This window comes from Diplotaxodon limnothrissa, linkage group LG8 (genome assembly GCF_057381915.1).
Source record: "Diplotaxodon limnothrissa isolate DT_005_m linkage group LG8, D_limnothrissa_male_GT1.1, whole genome shotgun sequence".
In the NCBI taxonomy this organism is placed as follows: Eukaryota; Metazoa; Chordata; class Actinopteri; order Cichliformes; family Cichlidae; genus Diplotaxodon; species Diplotaxodon limnothrissa.
The window spans coordinates 6,769,695-6,783,925 of record NC_140603.1 but is presented as its reverse complement, the minus strand read 5'-3'; the positions used below and the strand labels follow the sequence as shown (position 1 = coordinate 6,783,925).

Here is a 14,231-nt window from a genome sequence, read left to right as displayed (position 1 = left end):
TAGATAGAAGCTAGCGAGCTAACTCCCTGCTAACTTCTAACTCCGTTAAATGTCATAAATTCCGTTTTCATGGATGCCTGGATGTTAAACTCAATTGTTACACCTGGTAGAGCAGAACGCTGATCATTTTATTAAAGATGAAAGACTTTAGACAGTTTTTCAACTCTCAGTAATGCCACAGTGATTGTTTGATATATGGACCTGCAGCGGAGTTTAGACCCAGACACGGCTAGTGACGTCAGACTGAACAACCGGATAGGTTTTAAATTACAGCTATTCGTTGTGCCTGTCTGTGTGTCTACTTTTGCTTTTTCTCCTTCGTTTGAATTATCAGCAGCTTCGTTTATGCTTGTAGTCCTTATCAACTGCACTGTTTTTAGATGGTGTGGCTCCCGAACAGTTCTCAAATGCATCACAGCAGTGTCATTTTCAGTTTCAAAACAGTGACCTTTGAAAAAAGGGACTAAAGCACATGAAATTGAAGGAATGAATAGTTAACAATTAATCTTTAAATCAAATTTCAAATACAGAATGAGTAAAAATAAATAAATAAATACTTAATACTAATGTACTACATGTCCCTTATATATACCATACCATTCACTAGCTCTAGAAACTGGTGTAATTCTTTTCTTTTTCCTCCTATTTTAATCTGCTTTTTCTACTCTTTGCCCTGTATGATGTCAGTGAGTGGATAACCCTAATATGGTGATATCATTTCTGATCATGAAAGGGCAGCCAACCAGATGAAAGCTGGCTTAAATGCCGGGGAAGGGAGCAAAAACAGTTTATTTTAGAAAGTAGGTGAACAGAGGGGCTTCACCAAGGCCCAATGTAAGAAAAATCTGGATTTTTTGAATGATGAATTATCCAAAGTCAGTCTAGTAAAGTCCAAATGACTGGAAATTCGCATAGTAGGTCCACTTTAATAAAGAAAGTCAAATAGACTGGCATTTATAAATCACTTTTCTAGCCATGTTTACCTACTTATGCACTCATTCATGCAGTGCTTTATTCTATTCATTTTATGCTATACACACAATCTCACACACCTATGAATGTATCAGTTTAACATCACTTTAAGACAAGAAGCTCAGTTCACCTCAAACCATTAAAACAGTAAATAGACGGGTTCTTATATAGAGCTTTTCTACTCTATCTGAGCATTAAAAGCGCTTTACACAACTTGCCTCATTCACCCATATCTAACATTCACACATTCCAGTGGATTTTTCGGAGAGCAACTTGGGGTTAGTATCTTGCCCAAGGATATTTAGCACCCATAGGTGGGAGAATTCCCATAAAGGCATGTGGAAAATGCTTAAGCAACAATATCTACCTTCTACAGGGTAACAGGATGGGGAAAGTGTTCCACAGCATATATGAGATTGACTCAGAGAATACTATTTTTTAACTGGTATCTATTGCACTGATCAGGTTGGTGAAAATTTATCTGTATATTTATCTCACAATGCTGCTGAGAATGTAGTTCACACACTTCTGTCACTTTCTGAGTCATTAAATCAGGACAGCTGGAGAATTGTCAGCCATGCACTGTAATGACCCCACATTAATGGTGTCGCGTGTCGTCTGTAACGTGTGGTGTTTTCAATCCACTGTAGAAGTGGGTTGAAAACATCTCAAACAGTCTCTTTCTCTGTCTCTTTCTTTCAGACATTGCTACTCTCAGTACCTCACAGCCCAGGTGATCGACAGTGATGGGCAACCAATCAAAAGCACCAAGTCTTCCTTCTACCATTCCTTGTGTCGTCTTGAATGGGTGCCAGCCTATCGCCCAAAACAAGGAGGCCAGCTGGACAGAAAGTACCTCTGTCCGAGCTCTGTCTACCTGTCATCACCTGAAGTCACCAACTTGCTGGGGACCCATGTCGACTATGTGGACATTAGCTCCAGCGACTTCAGCAGAGCTCTTGGTAAAAATGTGTCTTTTACAGTGACGATTACTTTTGTCCATTGCTATTCTTGTTGGTTGTCCTGTAAAGGAGTCTGTAACTGTGTTCCTGCTCTTGTAGGGATGAGAGAAACAATCTCAGTGGATGTTCTGATTAACTATCTGAAAACGTGGTGCATCAAACCAGAGGAAGATGTTCAGGAGCAAAGGCTCCCTGAGGATGAGTCAAAAAGGGGAACTTTCACTTCCACAATTCAGCACATCCACAACGTCTACACCTACCTGCAACAAAACTGTTCTCAGGGCAGCCTGAAGGAGCTCTTCCAGCATACACCTGCTGTGTTTATAGAGAACGAAAGGTACATTATCATCATTTTCAGCATACCTTTTCAGATTATTCTCAAAGTACCTGAAAACCACAAGCAGTACTTTGTTTCCTCAGGCGCAGTGATGACTGGTGCACTGGACGGTTCTACCACCTGAAAGAGGTGTGCTGGGGCGACCCAACAAACATGTTCCAGCGCTACAAAGAGCTCACACGTAAACCAGACAGCCCTGTCCGGGAGCCCAAAGTCCTGTTTCCTTTCTATCACCGTCTGGAAGACATGAAAGACTTCTTCGTCAGGGTAAGCTGCCCTACTAAAGAAGAAAAGAAACATAAGGTTTCTTTTTGTTTTCTTTTTTTTCCCTTTGATGTCACTGTCAGCTTTTCAGCTTTACTGTCAATCAGTAAAAGCACTGAATCAATACATGAGAATAATGCAGATTTGCTTCTGTTAAGCTAACAAGGAAGCAGGTTTTATTCAGCACAGTGAGATCAGTGTGAAGACAGATTGTGTAGCCATGCTCTGAGTTAGTTCTGAGGATACTGAATGGTATTTTGGTATGGATTCAATGCTTTAGTCATTTTTCAAAAAACAAAGCTCACATGATTTTTCTTTCTCGAAGTGTAAAATATGACCTACTGATTATCTGCAGAGAGGTTGTTTACTTCCCATCAGTCTGGGTGTCCATTGGTGTACTTAGCATTTGGGGTCAACCAGGTTTCCTGGTATAACTAAGATATCATTGTATACAAACTCAGATTAATTTTAAAAAGCCATTTAAAAGTCTTAAACTTTCTGTTACTGTTCTTGTGCTAGAATTGGCTGTAGGTCACCTAGAGGGTAGTTGTTGAAAAGGATTGTATGGTTGTATTGTGTTTGGGCTAGAAAGCCATTGGATTTTTATTTTTGAGTACTGCCTATAAAATTTCAGTGGGAATTTTCATCACAATTGTCTGCTTTATTGTAGATTTGTCTTCAGATTTCCTTAATAACTAAAGTAAAGCAGCTCCATTATTCCTACATAGCAAATACTGATTGTGCTAAGTAAAACTTTATTGGCTAGCTAGTTAGCCATTTAAACAATGGCTTGCTCTGAGCGATGGCTTGCTCTGACTATCGTCAGAGCGCTTGCTCATACAGCAGGGGTGCCTAGTGGTGCCATATGGGGCAACTAAAAACACTGGGGTGGCACACCAACAGAATCTCCAGATTTATTATGCTGTTGTCAAATTTAGGTTACTAGAAAAAATATGACAAAAAAGAGAGAAAGAAAATAATTATATGCCTAGTTAATTTCTTGCTATTAAAGATGATATCACTGAAAATAGGCAGTCAATGTCTCAAATCATTGTAGGGTGTCTTCCTTTCTCTTTTGCTCATGTGTATTAGAATTATTACCAACAGAGGACCATCTTGCCAAAGGGGGGGAAGCAAATTTTAGGTGGCAGCCAGTGCTTGCCTTAGCCTCCCCTTGGTGACACCCCTGTCAGAGAGGATCATATGACTTTCGGGGTTTTCTCTGTTAGGGTCTTTACCTTACAATTAGAGCAGGGCGATATGGCCAAAAATATTTATCACGATATATATTTGAAAATTTGTGATAACGATATAACCGACGATATAATTGATGCGAGACAAAATACAACTCCACAACATTACTAGCGCAAAAAGACAACCTTCCATTTATTTTCACTTAAACAAGAAGCTGGTTTTTATGTACATTAAAGCTTCATAAAAATGTAACAGTGCAAATGCAAATTCCTTGCTGAAAGTTTAACCAAAAGGCATTTCCAGTAGAAATGGGCTGACATATCCTGAGCATAACCATGTATAATATCCACTGAAGTTAAAAAGAGGTGCTTTGCAACATTAAACTGCAGTGTGCAGTACGCATTTTTCGGACCATAAGGTGCACGGGATTATAAGGCACATTAAGCGAAACAAAGCAGTCAGATAAATCAAACTTTATTAAACTCATTCTTCTTGCTTCCTCCACTTCTGTAACATTGATTCATTAATGTTGAATTCTCTGCAGCTGCTCTATTCCCATGTTGTTGCAGTATATTAATGACTAACCTCGTATAGTGGATGGATTATCTCAGTTGTTCTCCTGACTGAAGTTTGGTCCGTTTACAGTATCCTGCCATGCGATTGCATTTGTCTCTAACCATGAAGAACCTTCACGTTAACTTTTATAAGTGGAAAAGTGTTAGCGTTCGTCCTCCAGCTTCACTGTTTATGTTATGCTAACATAGCTGTGTCGCTAGCGATCACGTAGCACATCATTATATACCAGCTAGCCCAACTTCAGTAACCCTACAAACGTCACTGCTGTTTAGTTTCCTGTCTTCATTCATGTTGGAAGTGATAGCAGAGCTGTACGTTTGATTTTTTTCAGAAATCTCTCCGTCAGAACATGCTATATCATGCTTAGGTAACTAGCGAAACTAGCGAGCTAACTTCCGCTAGCTTCCTGCTAACTTCTAACTCCGTTAAATGTAATAACTTTTGTTTTCATGGATGCCTGGAAGTTAAACTTTATAGTTACACCTGGTAAAGCAGCAATGCTGATCGTTTTATTAAAGATGAAAGAATTTAGACAGTTTTTAACGCTCAGTGATGCTGCAGTGTTCGTTTGAACTGAAGCATACGGAGTTTAGGACCCAGATTACTCCCAGATTTAAGAGCATCTTAGTCCGACAAATACGACAATAACAACGGCCGCTTGCATGTTCTGCAAAAAAATGTGCTTTGTTGTGTATCTGACGGACAAACACCAAACCAGTTCCACATCACTGAAGTTGCACCATTTTTACAAACCAATTCTGGTTCATCTGTTTCACTCAACAATCGGCCATGTGCGTATGAAAACAAAGGCACTGCGCATGCGCGTTTTACTCCCATTCTATCGCGATATTTCATTTTCCTATCGTTGCCTAACATTATACCGGTATTACCGTGAACGGTATAATATGGCCCAGCCCTACTTACAATTTAAAGCACCTTGAATGAATTGTGATTTGGCAATTTGATATAGATCAAATTGAGTTAAAAAAAATAAAGGAGGACCGACTGTTAACAAAAATGCAGTACTATATACTAATAATAATACTAATACTAATTCAACTCTTTGTGTCTGCATTTCTTTCTCTCATGCATAGCTGCTGAATGTGGAAAACGACCCCAACATGAACCAGTATGTTGGCTTGTTGGAACTGATCTGTTCCTCCTGTCCCATACCAACTGCTGAAGTGCTACAGGATGTCTCGATACTCTATGCCAGACTTGGTAAGAACATTTAGATTGCCTTTCTTTCATTGACTCATACATTTGTTTACTGTTGATGTCCCATCTGCCAGGAGCTCATTATTTCCTGCTCAATAGTCTCTCCATTGACTAGCTTGATTTGATACTTGATCCTTCTTCTGTTTTTCTTTACATAAAATATTTTAATGCAATGTCGTATTTGTTTTAACAGCTAAAAACTGTAAATCCAAAATGTCCGGAGACCAGGAAAGAATTCCTCAGTCCAAACTTAATCACAGTTACTGCTCCACTTTGAAAGGTGAGTCATGTATCTATTCCAAAAACAACGCACCTTTCTTTACCTGTTCACGCAGAATTTCTGTTGGAAATCCAGCATTATCTGCCATTTGTCAGTGTGCCGCATGCTTTAAATGCAGCTGGGATGAATTTGTTGCTGCAGCATTAAAGCATTTTGAACTTGGGACTGAAGACAGTCAGACTGCACTGTCTGGAGTGGGAATGTTTATATTTTTTACATTTAGCAATACTCTTGTAGTACCTGCGGAAAAATATTTATTCAGACTTAAAACAATATAAATACTCAGCAGATCCTTTGTGCAGAAAGCTGAATGTAAGCATCAGGTGAAAGATGTGACGCAAAGATATTGTGTGAGGTAAAAGACATGGGTGCATGTTAGTGTTCTTAAAATGATGGAAAGTTGTTATGGCAGTTTGGATCACGAGTATGGTCAGCAGTTACAACAGCATGTGTCAAAGTTAATAAAGCAGTCAATTAAAGTAAACCTTGGTGCAGATTGCTGCAACTTGCATCATAAATCATTAAAATATGAGCACACAGAGAACCAACTTAACAGTCAACATCGGGCAATTTTTTCTACTTTTGTATCTATATGATGCTGACCGCAGATATGTTTTATATGGTCAGCACAGAAGTCCCGCCCACCTGCCGGGCAACCAAAAGATGGTTGGCTTCAAATAAGTGGAAGGGAGATGAAATGCTAAATCGAAATCTGCATTTAGTGTGAACCTCTTACAACCAACCTGCAGTTTTTGTAGTACAATGAGAAAAAAAGTCATGCTAAATGTCTACAGCTTATTCTGTGTGTACCTTTGCTGTTTATGTGTTACGTGTCTGATTTATATGGTTGTGTGCATGTCTGATAGGGATGGTGTCTGATAAGAAGGTCTTCCCTACTAAGAATAACAACTGGGTGAGTCTGGCACATAAGCCTATGATCAGTGACAGCAAAGAGCTGGAGAAGATCTTCAAACCTCATAAGCAGGTGCGTCTGCTCAACCTGCCCCCACCAGAGAAGAAGACGGCGCTCAAGAACAAGACAGGAAACTCTGGTATAGTGCTTTTACATTTTTATTGTTTGTGTTAGAATAGACTGTGATTGATACTTTCATGATTTTTTTTCTCTTAATAGACGCGGCAGATCGAACTGCATTCAATGAGGTAGACAGACAACTGTTTCTGGACATCTGTGGTATTCGTCAGCTCTCCGAATGTGTCAAGAGTGAGCCTCTGACTGAGAACCTGAGGCCCTGTCCGTCCATGCAGAGCCTGGTGCGCTGGATTGTTCCCTACGTTCAGAGGTTTCTCTATCACCATGACGAACTGAATGAAGTCTATTCAGAGCTGACTGAACAAAACATAGCAGGAAAAATCAAGCACCTCTCCTTTGCACAGGTAAGAGGATAAATCTGAAGGAACCCTAATTTGTCTTATTTTTTCCTCTTAAGAGTCTTCTTGTAGGTGCATCCACAACACCTAAAGCTCTGCAAGGAAGAAAGCATGAAAACAAAGACAACAAATATGCACTCCTTTGTTTCTGTCTGATTATTCACAGGTGGGCAAGCTATACATTCGCCACCAGCTGGATGTAGCTGACGATGAGGACCCTGTGATTGAGATCGTGGATGTCATCTGTCTGCTGAAGGATAAAAAAGAGCTTTACATCCAGAAAGATAATCTCTCAGCTGAGCTGGACATCTGCAGGTTTGTGTGTGATGGACGGTCTCAGAAATTAGTTTCTCCATCTAAATGATTCTTAAATGTCTTAATCATGTCTTAATCAGTGATGTTTTTCAACCTTCACTAAGTCAGGAAAAGTCTTGTAGAACAGTTCAGTGTTAAATGTTGGTGTCCAACTATTTTTCTATGAACTCCACAGAACTCTATTTTATTTTCCTTCGTTTTGCAGTTTTATGTGTAGTCATTAGAAAAATATTGAATTGAATTTGGAGGGAAACACAGAGTAGAACCTCATCATTATATGCATTACTATAGCATATTTACACGTTCTGTTCTAATTCAATTCAATTGAGTTCAGTTGTATTTATATAGCGCCAAATCACAACAACAGTCGCCTCAAGGCGCTTTAAGGTAAACCGTACAATAATTCATACAGGGAAAACTCCAACAATCATATGACCCCCTATGAGCAAGCACTTTGGCGACAGTGGGAAGGAAAAACTCCCTTTTAACAGGAAGAAACCTCCAGCAGTACCAGGCTCAGGGAGGGGCGGGGCCATCTGCTGGGGTGAGAGAAGGAAGACAGAATAAAAACATGCTGTGGAAGAGAGCGAGAGATAAATAAGTATGATTCAGTACAGAGAGGCCTATTAAGGAACTTTTACTAGGGACTAGTAAAAGCGCTATACAAATACAGGCCATTAACACATAGTGAGTGAGAAAGGTGACCGAAGAAGAAATATGCAATTCTGGATTTTGGATTTTTACTAAGTGATCAACAGTTTGTGGTGCAATTTGGACCAACCTGATGTAATTTAACAAAGCATCATTCACGTAATGTGTGTTCAGAACATGTGAACAGCTATTAAAGAAATACTAATATCAACAGAAACTATTAAGTTCTGCAAGCTCTGGCACTGAAGTTCTAGCCATTTTCCCCAGAGTGTTTCTCAGTGAGATATAAGTGAATTAATAAACCCTTTTATTATCAGATTATTTCTACAATTAATTTTTAATATGGCATCGAGTCTTAGCTGTCAGTTGAGATCCATGCATCCACATGATTTTATTAATATGATGAAGACTCATATTGATCTTTGCTGAATTTCAGAAGTCCTTCCCTCACATGCATTTAAGTCTCATAAAGAGAACATATCCTGAGTAAGCTGTTCATAGACTTACCCTGTACATGCTTTGGCATTTGTCTTACAGTAGCTTGCAATGCTGTGTGTGTTTCAGGGAGGTGGTGAAATTGTTTTGCACAGAGAGCAGCCACCAAAAGGAGCTGACACCTTTCCTTTTTGGCCTGATAACCTCGCGCAGTGTAAGTGATATATAATTCCTTCCAGCATCGATCACTAATCCACAACCAGTGAAAAGAGTCTTTAGTCATTTGCACTTTTTCATCCTGCCACTTGCACAAACTCACCACATAGCTGACCGTAGCGCCGGGTAACGGCCGTTTCCCTGGAGAGCAGTTGCATTTGCATTATTTGCCGACTCACAGAGCAGTGCAGCAGCAAAAGATGCTCAGATCTGGCCTCAGCTTTGATCCTGCTCCACTGACCATTCTCTTCTGGTTTTCCAGTAGAACAGAGCTGCATTATATAATCAGTTTTGACATCTGGATCAAATGTTTGATTTAGGTTCCATTTTGGGATTTTCCAAAGTCAATAAAATGAAATTCTTCAGTGTCTGATTAAAGGCTTTAATGATATGATCCTGTAGCGTAACATCCCTTTACACTGCAGTCAGACAGATATGAGAGGCTTAGGGGAAATCTGGCTCCTAACTTATTATATTCACTTATTACTTAGAGTATCCCAGGAAGTTGATGACTAGAAGTTCGTGTTAATTAGGACATCGGAGTTTTACTGAGAATGTCTGTCATTGCCACTGTTGGCAAGAGAATCTGAAAAGAGAGACCTCAGATCTAGTCAGCACTGGTCTTATTATGTAGTGATTTTATAAGGGGGAACAGGGAGAATCAGACAGATGATGAATGGATCAGACCTCTGTGTTCCTCCTAAATAACTCAAATGCAAGTCCCACAGGTCTTCCAGTGTGAATAAAATTATGAAATGCAGTTAGTTTTGTTCTTTGATACAAAACAATTGCTATATGCTGTCCAGGCAACAATAAACATGAAGCATGCGGACGTGCCAAAACTGCAGTTCCTTCCATTTGAGGCAGGCTCCTAAGGCTTTGTCTGTACATTGCACCTGGTACAGTTTACGGATGCAGCTTGTTAGCTATGTTAGTTAGCTGTAGCAGTTACCTTAGCACTCCTGTGTCTCATCTGATTATGGTCATTTCTGGATGTAAAAAAAAGAACATGGCAACAGGCAAAATGTAAATGTTTTAGTTTTAAAATACAAAGTCCACAAACCACTGGTGATATCATGTTGCTACGTCCATCTTTTTTATACAGTCTGTCAACCTTGCCTAATATTATGTGTATGCCGTGTATACTATAATAACTACAATAACTATAATAAATACATATGCAGGACCCAAGAGCCCTGAAGAGATTCTTTGCCAAAGAGGAAATCAGAGAGCTGCCCAGTGAGGAGGAACTGTGGGAGGTCCCAGAGCCTCACAAACCAGACATTCCCCCTGAAAGAGGTACAGAAGACACATGGTGGAAAAAACACACACACAGCCATCCTGTCTCACATGAAATGTTGGATTTACATAAATATCAGAACATATCTGTCAGTCAGGACAACAGTGACCCCCTAGGCCACAGAGGTAGTAACCTTTTGGAAAAACAGCGTAACTGATAGGTTATCGTTATGTTGATGGAATTTGATCGAACAGAATACTAAAGGTGAAAGTTGAAAAGTCAAAGCTTCCACTTGTTTCCATTAATTTATTCACCATAACAGACACATTAACTCTCAAAGCGAAATAGGTTTGATTAAAATAACAGTTTAATTGAACGTAGCATTGCTTGATGTCATTGCGATGGCTCTGTTTACACTCTTCTACACCTCTAATTGGCTATTTTCACACACACCATGCGATTTAAGCTGCTGTAACCTGGCCACACCTGTTGCACATCTGCAAGCTGCTTTGCAACCCAGCCAACTCCTATGTTTTTCTTTCATTTTGGCTTGTCTGCATGGGTCGGACTTGTCATTAACACCTGCTCTCCTACAACAGAGCCATAGTGCCAAAAATATATATCGGTAAATAAGGTTCTTTGTTACTCTATAGTGCTCCTCACTGATTTACTTACCTTTGTGAAATTGCAGAATGTTTGAAAAACAGCCTGAAAAATCCATGTGTTCAGCCCAGTGTTGTTGTGCATGAGAATCACAGTTTGATGCAGAATATCAGCTCAGTGCTACAACTGCAACACGAGCTGAATCCTAAAACTCACTGCTGCTTCCTCTCACGCTTCCATCTGCAGTTCCTCCAATTCTCTCTGTGACACTTGCCCCCATTTCCATTATCATTTCATAATATTCAAAGTGGTTTTCTTCGCAGTCTCAGCCTCACACAAACACTCTCCTTCGGCACACACACACACACAGTGCACATAACTGGTGTGTTTCTCGCATATGCTAATTCGAGTTTGTTCACTCTTGTGTGTGGTGACATAAAAGAGCAGCTGTTGCCAGGGCTCAAAGAGCAAGAGGAGCAGATCCCATACTGCAGCAGAGAGCACACACATACACACACATTTTACAAGGATTAATATGATCAAAGACTTTTTCATTACACATTTTGCTTTCATGGCACAACAGCTCTGAGACAGGCTCACACTGTGTATGATTGGTGTTTTATTTAAGGTTTCATTTCAATGTTTCCTTTATATTCTTTGGATTTAACTGAAACTATTATCCTCCAGTGCTGTCAAGGAGTTTCTCCTCCACCAGCTCCACAGTCGAGCCATCTCACCCTGGACAAGAGGACGGGGAACAGACGCTTGTCTGCTGGCCTCCTCGAGCACCAATACACAGCACAGGAGGCAGTCGAGCTGGTACTTAATGCAGATGCTCAGAGTAAAGAAAATTTTGTTTATATTAGCAGTATAAAAAGTGCATGTTTCATTTGTCACATTTGTCAGGAGGTCAGGAAGATAGCAAAGTGGTGGAGGCCGTCATGAAGATGTGGCCTCCTCCAGCTGGACCGAAAGAACAAGGCCTGGAGATGGAAGTCGCACCCAGAGGAAGCAGCCACGAAGGAAACCATCCACCCAGAAGCAGCAGCAGCACCAACAGACCTGCAGACCAACCCAGCCTTCAGAGGCTTCCCAGTCATCCAGAGCAAGCTAACACAACTGCTGCTGCTGCAAACACCAACACACCACCACCACCAGGTTTCACATTCAAGATCCTTAAAAACACAGATATTCGGTTCAGTTTTATTTATATAGCACCAAATCACAACAAATCACATCAAGGTGCTTTGTATTGTAAGGTAAAGATCGTACGATAATACAAAGAAAACCCCAGCAATCAAACAACCCCCTGTGAGCAAGCACATGGCGAAAAACTCCCCTTTAACAGGAAGAAACCTCCACTTGAATAATTAGATTCCTGCACCAGTTAACATTCTGATATCAGAGGTGACACTTCTCCATATTTATGCTGCAGCAGAATAAAAAGAGTTATTAACCTGCCTAATCTAGTAAACTTTCAGGTGGTTTAGTGATTTTGCCGCTGCAGGCGGATTTGTGGGTTTCCAGTATAGCGAGGGCCTCTGGATGAGAGATAACAGCTTAGGACTTTTTCGTTTTTCAGTCAATAGCAACAAATGCAACTAAATTTTATAGAACAAAACTGAAGCCAAAAATAAACACACTTCTGTTTACTAGAATCTGACACACAAGTGAGTCAGATTTTCACAAAAAACAAACAAAAAACATCACAGTTTTAAGATGGATTTGACTATTAGCAATTTATATTCAATTCAATTCAGTTTTATTTATACAGCACCAAATCACAACAACAGTCGTCTCAAGGTGCTTTATATTGTAAGGTAGACCCTACAATAATACATACAGAGAAAAACCCAACAATCATATGACCCCCTATGAGCAAGCACTGTGGCGACAGTGGGAAGGAAAAACTCCCTTTTAACAGGAAGAAACCTCCATCTGCCGCGACTGGTTTGGCTGAGAGAAGGAAGACAGGAGATATATATGAAAATGATTTTCTTCTTCCTCTGCTCAGGCTGTTTGTGTTAGAAATGGACAAAGAATAAATGTGTGCAGCTTTAAGTGTTTTACCTTTGCAAAATTATATTTTCACCACAGGGCAGAATGGTAACACAGAACCGTCTTTCTCAGTTTGTGATAATCACAAGAAACTGAAAATACTTACAGAGAGGGAGAGACAGGTAGATTAAAAGATCGTCCACAATAAGTTAGTTTTATTGTCTTAACCAGCTGCATCTTGCATTATCAGTTAAGATGTTGATTTTAGCTTGTTAGTGAGCAAAGACACAACACTACAAACAGAAAGTTCTTGTGTAATTCTGCGTTGTGTCATTATTCCCAAACTGTTACAGCACATCCTGTAAAAACTAACGTTTTCCATTTGGTGTTGTCTGTCACCAACAGAGCGCCGTCAGCAGAGTGAGACCACTCGGTCTGACACAGCTGAAGGTGGAGAGAAAAGCCTTGCAGCTCCCAGACCTCCACCGAGTCCTCCATCTGAACCACCTGCTGAGACAGCCAGCAGCCAGCCCGTTCCAAACAGCCTGTAGGCTTCTTCTCCTCTTCCCAAATATGTAAAATATTCAGAAAATGTTGATTTTCACTCTTACTGAGTATGTATTTCTAATCTCTCTCCTTTGTCTCTCTCTGTCAGTGCTGTACCTGAGGCTGTGGTGCTTTCTAGTACTTTCCAGGGGACTGCAGCAGCTGCTGCAGAGATCCGTCCTCCTCTGAACCTGGACTTTCCTCACTGGAACAAAACCAAGGCCACACTTGAAGACATGGAGCTCACCTGCCAGAGACCCACCACCGTCAGTATACCGACTGCAAGCTTTGGTTTCCTAGTCGCTGGTTATCAAGTCTTTCCTAATAGCTCCTCTGTTTTGTAGGTGGTCTTATCAGAAGACGAGATAGATGTGGCAGCGATCGGCGAATGGGGGGAGCAGCTGGTCAACTCCTTCCTGTGCCACTGGAGAGATAGCAGCGACCCTGGACGACCCACGCACGTCATGTGGTGCAATCAGAGCGGGGAGACCGGTCAGCCATACGACTTTAAGCTCACCTTCGGATCCACAGGAGAGCCTGAGGTGGTGTATGTGGAGGTGAAGTCGACTATAAAGAAAGAGAAGTCATTTATCCACATGTCTGCCAACGAGCTGGACTTTGCACTGAAGGAGAAGGAACGATACCACATATACAGAGTGTACAGCACTGGAGATGCTCAGAACGTACGCCTTTGTCGGATTCAGAACCTAGCGCAGCATCTCCACACCAAAGACTTAGCTCTTTATCTGTTTGTGTAGTTCCTTTTAAAATCTGTGGAGATATTTGCACAAGTTGCCTAAAATAATTTTGTGTAATTTTTAATGTTTGTAGTAAATGCACTGATTTGAGTCCTTTTAGCTGTATATTGTGCCGTTTATGTTTAATGTATTGTATTTGCTTTTGAGCAAAAGATACATTTTGCTCCTTTTAATGTCAACTGTTTTCCATATTCAGTGAAGTTAAGCAATCTGCTAACCTTTTTTACTTTCTGTACCATTCCTTTATTCCTTTGAAATAATAAAAGTGTGTCTATTG

At 40.4% G+C, this 14,231-nt stretch overlaps 1 protein-coding gene across 2 annotated transcripts in view; it reads left to right on the top strand.

Moving 5' to 3' along the window:
* The window catches only part of LOC146626189 (uncharacterized), a 46,252-nt gene extending 32,288 nt beyond the window's left edge, over positions 1 to 13,964 (top strand). For both annotated transcript variants that reach the window (XM_085361197.1, XM_085361195.1), the window contains exons 33-47: positions 1,675 to 1,934; positions 2,034 to 2,271; positions 2,355 to 2,538; positions 5,400 to 5,526; positions 5,717 to 5,803; positions 6,670 to 6,855; positions 6,936 to 7,198; positions 7,359 to 7,507; positions 8,723 to 8,807; positions 9,994 to 10,108; positions 11,340 to 11,471; positions 11,559 to 11,810; positions 13,056 to 13,197; positions 13,306 to 13,462; positions 13,541 to 13,964. In XM_085361197.1, coding sequence (XP_085217323.1) covers positions 1,675 to 1,934; positions 2,034 to 2,271; positions 2,355 to 2,538; positions 5,400 to 5,526; positions 5,717 to 5,803; positions 6,670 to 6,855; positions 6,936 to 7,198; positions 7,359 to 7,507; positions 8,723 to 8,807; positions 9,994 to 10,108; positions 11,340 to 11,471; positions 11,559 to 11,810; positions 13,056 to 13,197; positions 13,306 to 13,462; positions 13,541 to 13,954 — 2,791 coding nt within the window. In that variant the 3' untranslated portion in view covers positions 13,955 to 13,964. The remainder of the gene's footprint in view (positions 1 to 1,674; positions 1,935 to 2,033; positions 2,272 to 2,354; positions 2,539 to 5,399; positions 5,527 to 5,716; positions 5,804 to 6,669; positions 6,856 to 6,935; positions 7,199 to 7,358; positions 7,508 to 8,722; positions 8,808 to 9,993; positions 10,109 to 11,339; positions 11,472 to 11,558; positions 11,811 to 13,055; positions 13,198 to 13,305; positions 13,463 to 13,540) is intronic.
* The last annotated feature ends 267 nt before the right edge of the window (positions 13,965 to 14,231 follow it).